This window comes from Dipteris shenzhenensis, chromosome 13 (genome assembly GCF_047967505.1).
Source record: "Dipteris shenzhenensis isolate YYH24624 ecotype China chromosome 13, Dip_SZ_1.0, whole genome shotgun sequence".
Taxonomy (NCBI): Eukaryota; Viridiplantae; Streptophyta; class Polypodiopsida; order Gleicheniales; family Dipteridaceae; genus Dipteris; species Dipteris shenzhenensis.
Window position 1 is genome coordinate 6,364,077 of NC_141608.1, and position 12,319 is coordinate 6,376,395.

Genomic DNA, 12,319 nt, shown 5'->3' on the forward strand with positions numbered 1-12,319 from the left:
TGAATCCATAAATGTACACCATCCCCACGCAAAACGAATTCATAAAAGACCTTTAAACCCGTTGCACAAACGAGAGAGAGAGAAAGAGAGAGAGAGGGGGAAAAAAACGCTTATGCCAAAAAGCACTAAGCTGAAAAACCTCTAAAAGGGCCCAACTTTTGCATGAGGAAAGCGAAGAAAAGCACTTTTGATTGCAGGATTTTGCATATAATTAGAGGGCGTACAAATTTGAGATTAATCTTAAAAACCGAAACTCAGTTTCCTGATCGTTCATTTTGCATGAGGAGCAGCAGCATGTCGTCCCTCGATCACTCCTCCGACGTCCGCCCTCTTGTTTTCGCTTACTATGTCACTGGCCACGGCTTCGGACACGCCACTCGCGTCGTCGAGGTCACACCTGATGCTTTTCTCGTTGATTGCCTTTGTTTTCTTCATCCCCTCCGCTTACCCGCGCGCCGCAGGTTGTCCGACATCTTGTTGATGCCGGTCATGAAGTGCACGTCGTCACCGCCGCTCCTGAATTCGTCTTCCGAAGTTCCATATCTTCGGAGAAGCTTCACGTCAGGAAGGTACCATGCATTAAATGTCTTCCATCGCTGTAAATCATTATATGAAGCTAGTTTGGACTCCTATGTTTCTCTCCGTTACTGGCAGGCGTTGTTGGATTGCGGCGCCGTGCAATCAGATGCCCTTACTGTCAACCGTCTCGCATCTTTGGAAAAGGTCAGTTGATTTTTAGAGAGCTCTAGAGTGGTGTACAGTTTCGTCAGCTGATGCAGTACAATTAGTAGCACAATTACTAAACCTTGGAGTTTAAATGGAAAGTATGCGCAAACTGTGGTAATTCCACGGGCTTTGATCCTGGCAACTGAAGTGGAATGGCTTCATTCAATCAGCGCCAGTCTCGTGGTAAGATCCTGATGCTTCACAATGATGCATTATCTGCGTCTACTTCGTCATTGACAGCATGAGCTTGAAAAAGAAGGCATCAAAAAACGGATGGTCTAATTGCTTCACATTACCTTGAAACAGGTTTCTGACATTGTTCCAGTGGCATGCCGAGCTGCAAAAGAGGCTAGCATTCCGTCCGTTTGTGTTAGCAACTTCAGGTGCCATTCTATGTCAAGACCATCCTGCTTATATATGCTTTTCATGTAATTTTCCAACTAAATTGCACGATAGCCAAGCCTACATGGGTGCAATTAACAATCCCACAATTATTGGAAAGTGAATTACCTTACCTGGTTACACAAGAAAATGAATTAAGTATGTACACAAGAAATAAATAAACATCAGCTGAAAAACAGTGAATGTAGTGTGTAGGCGTGGTACATTCCCTTCGTTGCTATAGCGATTGTCCTCAACTGGAACCACTAAGAAGAGGTACTTGCTTCCTCATAAAGCTGAATCAAATGAGGATAACCAAAAACTTCAGTCTACCCACTTTGCATTAGTAGTAGGGTAGTTCTGAAATTTCAGAAGATATATGCACTCGAACCGTCTCTTCATGTATGCTTATCTTTATGAAAAAGGATTTGTTCAGGTATGATCACCTCGTCCTCATCATCAACTTCTGGATGAACCTCATTAACAAAAGATGTGAGTGTAGGTCCCTCGTAATGCTTCAGCAAACTAATGTGAAAAACATTGTGGATCTCCCAATGGAAGGGAAGACGTAAACAAAAGAAACTTTATTGATCCTGTGTTCAAAGACCATAATACCGTAAAGCAAGCTTTACAAAATGATACGGTTACCCTTGTTTAATTTCAGCCTTGCTTTGTTGAATCTCAGCAAAACCCAATCACTGTTATACTCAGCTGCCCTCCACCACTTATTAGCGGATGTTATCTGGCATTCTTTGTGACTAGAGAATATGTCTCACATAATCATAAGCTGATTTCTTATCTTCAATGAACTGATGCAGAAAGTGCTTTGCATGTAGTAGAATGATTTGTAGTGTAGTAAGCAAACTCAAACCACCGGCAGGTACTTCTCCCATAATTATGGATGATCATGGACATAACTCCTTAAAAGCTCCAACAACAATTTATTTGCTGCCTTACTTTGTCCATCAGTAGCTGTGTCCCCAAGTTCTCAATCAGTGCTTGCCAAAGTTACTAGTAAACTTCCAAACATTCCATCAACTCCTTTCACAAACAAGGAGAGCTTCCTGGATTGCTTAATACAGTGCCCAACTTATCATTTTGCACTAAATCATACCATTGGAACAGATATTGATCCACAATCAAGGGTGAGAGAAAGTTAACAACCATCTCTTGTCTAAACTCCTCCAAAGTGGGTGGAGTCCACTATCAACTTCTTGAAGGTAATGCCTCCACCATGTGTGAGCATATTCGTCAAGATGTAGCTCACTTAGCCATTCTTGCAACTCATTAGGTGAAGTCTCCCCCTTGAACTTTTGCAAAATACTTGATCGTCCTTATAGTTCTTGCCCATACCTGATCCTTGTCCCATCTCCTTCTGAATATCACTATGTATAGTCTTCACAAACTGTGTGAAGGTCATAACTTCTTTCAAGTCAGGGTCCAACTGATTGTATGCCAATAGTTGTTGAGACAAAAAGTCACCTCTCTTGAGGGATGCTTGTTATACTTTGCAAAAGCTAGGCACACCATCAGGGCCTGTTCCATGGGCTGGACTATATACTGAACTACCTAAGATTGATAATGCCTTCACTTAGTTAAGAACTATTAAAGTGATGTGAACGTGGTAAGGAGTAGAGTTGAGCCAAAAGGAAAGGAGATTGCCAGGGATGAGCATCATTAGAGGCCTATGGATCTAGGTTAGGATGGAATGAATCCAAGCAAGTGTGAGTTCATGGCTGAAGCTAGAAACAACAATCTCCCAAGCCTAGACCTTGTTGTCTCTTTCCACACCTTCAATCAGCTACCATTAGTGAGACCCCTTATTGGCTAACAGGGCCCATTTTTTAGCTGACTACTACCTTAGAATTCACTACTGTTACACTGAGCAAGGAATACACCACAGTTGCTAAACTTGAGTGGCAGTTCTTTCACTCTCATTTCCAGGATCCCCAGACCAATTCTCCCCTCTTTGCCTCCTTGGTCCACCTAGCAGGCATGTATAGAAGTCCTTGTTGGGGACCCGACCTATCAAAGGGAGATTGTCTCAAGTTGAGAGGCTTAAGGTTCTCTTGCTGATCCGTACAACATCAGATAGTTCTAGCTGAGTTCGGAGCATCTCTACTACATCTTGACGCAGCATTTCGAGTCATCAAGTACCTCTATCGAGTCAAGGATTATGGCTCTTATACTTCAGGCTGATACAGGTTACCATTGCTGGCCCTATCTTCACCCATGACTTTCAGCAGCTGAGGGCAATCACAGGTGTTGGTACGCATACACATGTAGGTAGTTTGAGAGTCTTGGGCTCCATATGGATAGCTTAATCCCCATTCTAGTATATCAATGAGGCTCCTTCTATTCCGCTCACCTACCACGAGGTCAACCAAATTATCCGGGAGGATCTATTTTAGCTACATATATTGAAGACCTAGTTACACCCAACAAACTTCGTGTGAAGCTCAACTTCTGTAGGGACCACTACTCCGAGGAGAGCTTCATTGACCCACCTCTGAGGGCAGCTCTGTGTCTTATCGCATAGACTATGCATTGAGAATGGGCGAGATGAGGGCATACCTAGAGAGAGTCGCATACCCTATGTGACTGATAGGAGATCGAGTTGGAGGAGCACTTTGCTTTTAGATGTCCTGTGTACTATGAGATCTGAGGTCATTACCATTGTCTCTTCAGAAATGGTTTCAATTTTCAAACCCCTCTCCAGTTTCCTATCTTACCCAGATGAAAGATGCTTCGCATCTTTCATTCATGAGGCTATCCAACACAGAGACCTTCTACTTAAAACACATAGGAGAGATCAGGGTGTACACTTCTTATAATGTAAGTTTTTGGAAAATTGCTTTGAGTAGTCGTTCTTATCAATGAAAGTGAACGACAAATTGATGTAATGGGATCTAGAGTCCTAAGGTCTAAGGTTGTGAGTGTGTGAACACATGGTGTGCCTGGATAGGTGTCAGTAGGTGTGATTGAGTGAATCTAGCGGTGTGGTGTGTGATTGAGAGAATCATGGAACTGATTGAGAGATTTGTGGATCTAGATGCTCTACTGAGCTCACATGTGATGTCATTATTGGATGTAACTGGAGCCTATATGTTGGGCGCGTCTCTCTTGAATAAACTCTCTCTTTTGCTTCACTTGTTGAATCCTTTTTTGCAACTCCAACATGTGGTATCAGAGCCTTGATTCACTCTCCTTGAGACCTCCTTGAGTGCCATGTCATCATCTTCTCCCTCGCACTCTCTTCTTCTCCATTTTCTCCTCTTTTGAGCAGAATTTCCAAGCGCTTGTTCTCCCCATGTAGGGCTTGCTATAATTGCTCTTGGTTTGAGTGACTTCTTTATTCATCACATTGATGGATGTGAGACTGCTCATCCTGCATGGACTCATCTTGACCATGTGTTTGGAGCACAGGGAAGATGCTCTAAGTTTAGCTTGCTTATCAAGTTCTTTGACTTAAAATTGGATAGAGGGGAGTCCATCTCTTCACATCTAAATTCAATGAAGAGCATTTTGACACAATTATTTGGCATCAAGTTTAATCTTGATGAAGATATTGTAATTCCCATCTTACTTAGAAGTCTCACTGAAGAATATGGCACTATTGTAACCACACTCACCAATATTCCAAAGATAAGTCTAGTAGAACTTGAAGCATCACTCTTGGAAGAGGAGAGAAAGATCAAACAAAGAAGTTATTAGAAAGAATGGGCATATTACAAAGAAGGGGCATATTTGGCCAAAAGCAACTTCAAGGGAAAGAGCAAAATGAAATGTAACTTTTGTGGCAAACCTGGACACTTTGAAAAGGAATGTTATGCCAAGAAGAGATGTTCAACCAATCTTGTTAAGGAAGCAGAAACTGAAGAAGAAGAAGAACCAGAGAATGTCAAAGCTCTCACTGCTTACAACACCCAAGTCAATTCTGACAAGGGTGAGGATCCATATGTTTTCTAAGTTATGTGTGTGTGAGGTCAATAATGGTTCTCTGCCATGGATGTCCCCCTCAAATGATTGTTAGTCTTATGTATTACCTTGTTGGATCTAAGGTTATTCCCATGCATAGTCATTGTCTATCTCCCAATAGTAAACCAACAAACCAAAGTCAGAGTGAGATCATGTTGGGATGAGGATGCCCAAATGAGTCTACTGCTGATGCAACTAGAGTGAGTACCAAGTTGTGGATCATGTGTGTTGCCACTAGAGGTGGGCAAGCCATGAAGTTTCCCATGGACTACTACTAGGGTTGAGGTCATCAATTTGTGGAGGGGGAATGAAGGACAAATTGATTTAATGGGATCTAGAGTCCTAAGGTCTAAGGTTGTGAGTGTGTGAACACATGGTGTGCCTGGATAGGTGTCAGTAGGTGTGATTGAGTGAATCTAGGTGTGTGGTGTGTGATTGAGAGAATCATGGAATTGATTGAGAGATTTGTGAATCTAGATGCTCTAGTGAGCTCACATGCGATGTCATTACTGGATGTAACCGGAGCCTGTCTCTCTTTTGCCTCACTTGCTGAATCCTTTTTACAACTCCAACAGAAAGCTCTTTGCCTAGCCTTGGTTTCCCATTTTTGAACCTTCCTGCAATCATTGTATCAAAGAAAATGTGTAGCTTGACATAAACAAGCAGCCTCTTCTTGGATTAATTCCTGAAAATGGCTAGCTTCTGACAATTCTTGACATGTGCTTTTAGCTATGGCAAACACTGTCCGTGCATAATCAACATCTATGTGGCAATGTGTCCAAAGAGGAGTTATTGCATCTTCCACCAAATTTCGGAGGCGCTAAAAAATACATCAACTGAAGATCTCAGTATAAGCCAAATATACATCCTGATCTATGTGGCGAGTCTGCAAGCAATCAAAGAAAGATTGCTGCAGAGAACGCTTAAAGAAAGCAAACAAAGAAAATTTGGGATCACTAAAGACTTTACGATTGCGGTCTGTCCATAAAGTCCAATTCTCTCTCTCTCTCTCTCTCTCAGCCCCCCCCCTCCCCGTCGCGCTCAGCCCCCCCCCCCTCTCCGTCGCTCAGCCCCCCCCTCCCCATCACGCAGCCCCCCCCCTCCCCGTCGCGCAGCCCCCCCCCCTCCCCGTCGCGCAGCCCCCCCCCCTCCCCGTCGCTCTCAGCCCTCTCCCCCTCTCCGTCGCTCTCAGCCCCCTCCCCCTTCCCGTCGCTCTCAGCCCCCCCTCCCCGTCGCTCTCAGCCCCCCCTCCCCGTCGCTCTCAGCCCCCTCTCCCTCTCCGTCGCTCTCAGCCCCCCCTCCCCGTCGCTCAGCCCCCTCCCCCTCTCCATCGCTCAGCCCCCCCCTCCCCACCGCGCAGCCCCCCCCCTCACCGCCACTCAGCCCCCCTCCCCGCCGCTCAGCCCCTCCCTCCCACGCAGCCCTCCCCCTCCCCGCCGCTCAGCCCCCCCCCCCCTCCGTCGCTCAGCCCCCCCCTCCCCGTTTCCGTCGCTCAGCCCCCCCCCTCTCCGTCGCTCAGCCCCCCCCTCCCCGTCACGCAGCCCCCCCCCCTCCCCGTCGCGCAGCCCCCTCCCCCTCTCCGTCGCTCAGCCCCCCCCCTCCCCGTCGCTCTCAGCCCCCTCCCCCTCTCTGTCGCTCTCAGCCCCCTCCCCCTCCCCGTCGCTCTCAGCCCCCCCTCCCCGTCGCTCTCTGCCCCCTCCCCCTCTCCGTCGCTCTCAGCCCCCCCTCCCCGTCGCGCAGCCCCGTCCCCCTCTCCATCGCTCAGCCCCCCCCTCCCCGCCGCGCAGCCCCCCCCCTCCCCGCCGCTCAGCCCCCCCCTCCCCGCCGCTCAGCCCCTCCCTCCCACGCAGCCCTCCCCCTCCCCGCCGCTCAGCCCCCCCTCCACGTAGCCCTCCCCCTCCCCGCCGCTCAGCCCTGCCCCTCCCAGCCGCTCAGCCCCTCCCCACCACGCAGCCCTCCCCCTCCCCGCCGCTCAGCCACACTGCTCAGCCACACTGTGCCCCCCCCCTCCCGTAGCTCTACTCTGTCCCCCTCCCGTAGCTCTACTCTGCCCCTCCCCTCCCGTAGCTCCACTCTACTCCCCCCCCTCCCGCAGTCTCTGCGCCACCTCCCCCTCCCGTAGCGACCTCTCCCTCCCGTAGCACAGCCCCACCCCCTCCTATAGCCTCTGGGCCTGCTGCCCCGTGGTCTGAGGGCCCTTGTCTGCTGCAAGCCTTGGCTTGCCACTGGCCTTGCGCAGGCCTGCGCACCCCTACAGCAATGCTGAACAAGATCTGCCTCCCCTGGAAATCGTGCACTTGAACAAGTCCTACAATGGCCCACAAACCCAAACAGTCTCCGAAGCCAATTGTGGGAGAGATCACAAAGCGTATCTCCAGGAGTGGATTAGCAATTGACAGCCAACCAGCCCTGAAAACATCGGGTGCAATGGACACCAATGCAGTTCTTTCTCCCGCAGCCATCATTTCTACTCCAACCACTGCCTCCCCCACCACTATACCACTCAGCCTGCCCCCCACAAGAGAGGGTCACAGTCCCTCACCCCCCACACAGCTCCCTTCTGTCTCCACCACTCTTATGTCCCCCCTTCCCCTCACCCAGCAGCCTTTCTCCACTCCTCTGCCATATACAGCGAGCCTATCGCCCACGCCCCCACAGCCATACGCCATGTCCCAGTTCGCACCCTCCCGGGTCCCACCTGAGACGATAGATTACATCTTTACGGAGCTACATCAACTACGGGATCATACCGTAGCACAAGATCAGCTTATTCAGAGCATGCGCCAGGAGATCACTCACCTCCGTCAGGAGGTTGTCTCTCTCACTGCTACAGTCACAGCGGCCCCGCGTACTACATCAGAGGTGGAGGAGCGGATCGCTACCATCCAAACTGCTATTGCGGAGACTACCAGATGGGTGCACGTTGCGAGACGGGCACCCAAAGCAGCAGTCTCAGCCACCATCGCCGACCAGGAACAGAGGGCCAGTAAGGCTCTCAACATCCGAGTATGAGGTATCCCCCGCGCAGATTCACTCACCCCCTTAGCGGTCGCGACTGCTTTTGTGACCTCTACCCTCGGCCTCATCGAGCATGGGATCGAGCATGCATGGCGCACAGGACGGGACCCCACGCGCCCACAGCCACTCATCATGTGATTCAGGGATGTTCAGGCTCGACTTGCAGCACTCAGGCAGCGTGCTACACTACGGGACCACCCTACTATCTTCATGGATGAGGATCTCACACCTATGCAGGTGGAAGAGCGGCGCACCCTGCTTCAGTAGCGAGATGTAGCCTGTTAGGAGGGGAAGTGGGCTGTCGTCCGAGATGGCCGCCTATTAGTTGGCCCCCGCCGCCGAGCCCCACCAGGTACTCCAGACACGGTAGCAGACTCCCCCCCCCAAATAGGGAGACATGGTCTATGAGATTCAAACTCAGCACACAGTACCCTTGGCATGCACCATATGGAACTGTAATGGTACCCTATGGTCTGACCCTGGGAACTTCTCAGAGTCATACACTGGACGCGACATCGTTTTCTATACAGAGACACATGAGAGCCCCGAGCGCCCTCTCCCCTCGGTCAGTGGCTATACCTGGGAGTCAGTATTCCATGAGGAGACCAGATATACTGGGGGGGTCCGAGGGTCAGGCGGAGTTGCAGTACTCCTTCGTTCAGCGCTCACGAGCTTGACATCCGTGGTTAGACGGGATGTCCATGCCCGTTACCTATGGCTCCGATTCCGACGCCCCTCCACACGCGACCTCTTTATTGTAGTCTGCTACTTTTCTCCTGAGACGTCACATTTCGCACGGATGCTTCGTGAGGATACGGGGGTATCCCCCTATCTAGATCTCTACTCAGACATTGTGGAGTTCTCCAGACGCGGAGAGGTCCTCCTAGTTGGGGATTTCAACGCAAGGACAGGTGCACGTCAGACATCACTCCTGGACTTCCACTCAGATCCGGTCCTATTACCTAAGATGGACACAGAGGACTCGGGCTTCCCCAACTCCTCGGCTGACAGTCGCGCTCCCGTTACTGGGTATGGGCAGGCTCTTTTGGACCTTGGACGTATACATGATCTGGTCATCTACAATGGACTAGACCGGTGGCCTGCCTCCTCTGGTTTCACATGTTTCCCACATGGCGGAGGAGCTAGTGTCGTCGACTACATTCTGGGATCTCCTACTTTAGCCCCACAGATCACTGACTTCCGCACTGCACCCTTACCTCCAGGAGCCGATCACACTTACCTGTTCTTTCATATACTTGCGTCCCGAGCCCCTCCCAGCCACACCCCGCACTACACTACCTATCATGATATACACTTCGATCATAACCTCTCACCTAATTACTCAGCCCACCTAGCCTCCCTCCTCAGACACATAGACACCATACCCTCTCTAGATCACCGAGCCACCCTTATCACCCACTCCCTTCACAATGCAGCCCGCCACATCTTTCCTTCCACTACTCGGTCCACCCGCCCTCCACCCGCTGGCTCCACCCCTTGCAACAGCTGGTATGATGACGAGTTCAAAGCATTACGCCGCACACTCTGACTCACGACCCAGCGAAACGCTAGGGCCAACCCACGTCTCACCAGGGATTATCGTCGACTAGTCCGTCGCAAGAAGCTAGCCTTCCTGCGCCAGAATGAGGATACGCTACTGAACATTCTGTTTAGTAGCAACTCCAAGGATTTCTTGAGGAAATTCCTAGAACGCCGATCCCCCTCCCCCCTCACGGACACTTCCCTCTGGCACACCTACGCACGCACACTCTATGATATCCCTGATCAGCCTCCTCCCGACCTCTCAGCCACCCCCCGCCCCAATTCTTGTATCCTCTTCACAACCCAAGGAGTCACCCACGCAGCGCATAAGCTTCATAACGGTCGAGCTAAGGATCATGAGGGCCTATGCACAGAGTTTGTTGCCTATGGCATCAAAACTCTAGCCCCCATCCTGGCAACGCTGTTCAATGAAGCTGTCTGCCACGGGTTCCCCAGAGCCTGGACCCTGAACACTATCACACCCATCCACAAAGCAGGAGATCCCATGGATCCAGGGAATTACAGGACCATCATGGTTGGACATGTAATGTCCAAGATCTATGCATCAGTGTTAGATGGCGAGGTCAGTGCTCGCGCAGAGGTACAGGGGCTCAGGGCATCCGAACAGGCCGGCTTCAGGGCGGATCACTCGACTTACGATCACATTTTTACACTTAGAGGGATCATTGAGGAGGCCAGACACAGGAGACAGAGAGTATATTGTTGCTTTGTGGATTTCCGCAAGGCATTCGACACCGTTCCCCGCGCCTGACTCATCAAACGTCTGCAGGAGGTAGGCTACGACTCGGTGATTATCTGGGTAGTAGTAGCTCTCTATGAGCGGGTGACGGGGCAGGTCAGGATTGGCACTAGCTGGACCCCAGAGATCACGAGCACTATCGGAGTCAAACAAGGATGTCCCTTGTCACCGACTCTATTTGGCCTCTACATCGACGAGCTCGAGACCACCATCAGGACACTCGGAGGTGCAAGCTGCTCTCTTGCGGAGGCTGTCATCTAGATTCTCCTATACGCAAACGATGTAGTACTACTATCCTCTTCTGCTACTGGTCTTCAGCGACACCTGGATGGACTTCAGGTCTTCTGTGATACACATGACTTGAAGGTCAACCTTGGAAAAACCAAGGTGATGATCTTCAACACTTCCAGACCCGCTATGCACCGAGAGCAGTTCCTCTTCGCCAGCGACCATGTTGAGATAGTTGACTCTTACACATACTTGGGCGTTGTCTTCTCAGGCCCGATCTTCACGATGCGCCCGGCCATGCAGGCCAGGATCAGCCGGGGATACGCCGCTCTTGCCAGGCTGGAGCGACAGTGCTACCACTCCCACTTCCAGGATCCGCGGACCAAGTCTCTCCTTTTTTATTCTTTGGTCCGCCCAGCAGGCATGTACGGTAGCCCTTGGTGGGGAGTCGACCTTTCAGACATAGAGTGGGCTCGAGTTGAGCGCCTATAGATTACTGATGTTTGCTCGGATGATCCATAGCAAACCATCGGTACCACACCAGATCATTCTAGCAGAGTTAGGCGCCTCACCCCTACAGCTTGATGCGGCTTTTCAGGCTATCACCTATCTCCACAGAGTCAGGGATTTCAGCTCCTCCGCTGACGGTCACCTCCGCCTACCTTGGTTAGCCCTATCCTCCTCTATGGCCTTATCCGTTGATGGGGACCAGCGATGCTGGTATAGTCGTCTTTCCAGTTGGTTCACCCGACTGGGCCTCGACTTAGACCGGTTGCCTCCTTTTCAGTACAGCCTCGACGCTCCACCATCTCCCCTCTCCCCCACTGACCAGGAGGTCAACCGGCTCATTCGAGCGGATCTGCTCCAGCTCCACACCTGGCGGACATGGTTTCTTCACTCCGAGCTTCCTGTGAAGCTCGACTTCTACGGCCGACACTGCCTCCAGATCTCACAGGAGGGCTTCATCACACCTCCGGGTTACACACAGCTTCATCTACCACATGCGCTCCGGATCTCCCTCGGTCAGTTTAGGGTCTCGTCACACCGATTACGGATCGAGAGCGGACGCGCAGAGGGTATCCCACGAGAGGACCGCCTTTGCCCACTTTGCGACTTGCAGGAGATCGAGTCGGAGGAGCACTTTGCTTTCAGATGTCCTATCTATTATGCCATTCGAGGCCGATACCACTGCCTCTTCCGCAACGGATTCGGCTCCCTCCCACACATGCTGCAGTTCCCGGATCAGCGATGCCTAGCCGCTTTCTTACATGAGATGACTCGCCACCGAGATACCTCTCTCCGAGCATGGCGACACGAGTAGCACACACAACGTGAGGACACCCAACGGCCTATCACTGACTTCTTTCAGTCACAGGATACCTCTTCTCAGTCTAGCCGACGACGCGGACGTGAGCGAGAGCCAGAGCCACGACAACTGCGTCAGCAGACAAACTCACACATCCAGGTCCATGACATCTCGTCTCTGCTCTCTGCCCGCCCCACCGGGGTTACCGTTGCCCTCATCCACAGGGCCACCCGCCGCCCCCGACGATCGAGCTCGACTAGGCCGCGTGACGTCAGAGGCCAATCATCTATCGCAGGGTTTTTTCCGACCTCCCATTTGATGGCCCCTCTATGATTGGTCTCTGACGATCACCACCTGCACTATCTCCCCCCTCTGCCCCA

General features: G+C 51.1%; 1 protein-coding gene across 2 annotated transcripts in view; it reads left to right on the forward strand.

Annotated features, from left to right (window-relative positions):
- The first annotated feature begins 266 nt into the window (after positions 1-266).
- LOC147894960 (L-arabinokinase-like) overlaps positions 267-12,319 on the forward strand; it is a 221,421-nt gene continuing 209,368 nt past the window's right edge. Inside the window, exons 1-5 of one of the 2 annotated variants that reach the window (XM_087383374.1) lie at positions 267-390; positions 462-569; positions 655-723; positions 826-909; positions 1,033-1,109. In XM_087383374.1, coding sequence (XP_087239500.1) covers positions 280-390; positions 462-569; positions 655-723; positions 826-909; positions 1,033-1,109 — 449 coding nt within the window. In that variant the 5' untranslated portion in view covers positions 267-279. Of the gene's footprint in view, positions 391-461; positions 570-654; positions 724-825; positions 910-1,032; positions 1,110-1,338; positions 1,384-12,319 lie in introns of those variants that run through there. The other variant, XM_087383375.1, reaches the window with a different exon arrangement.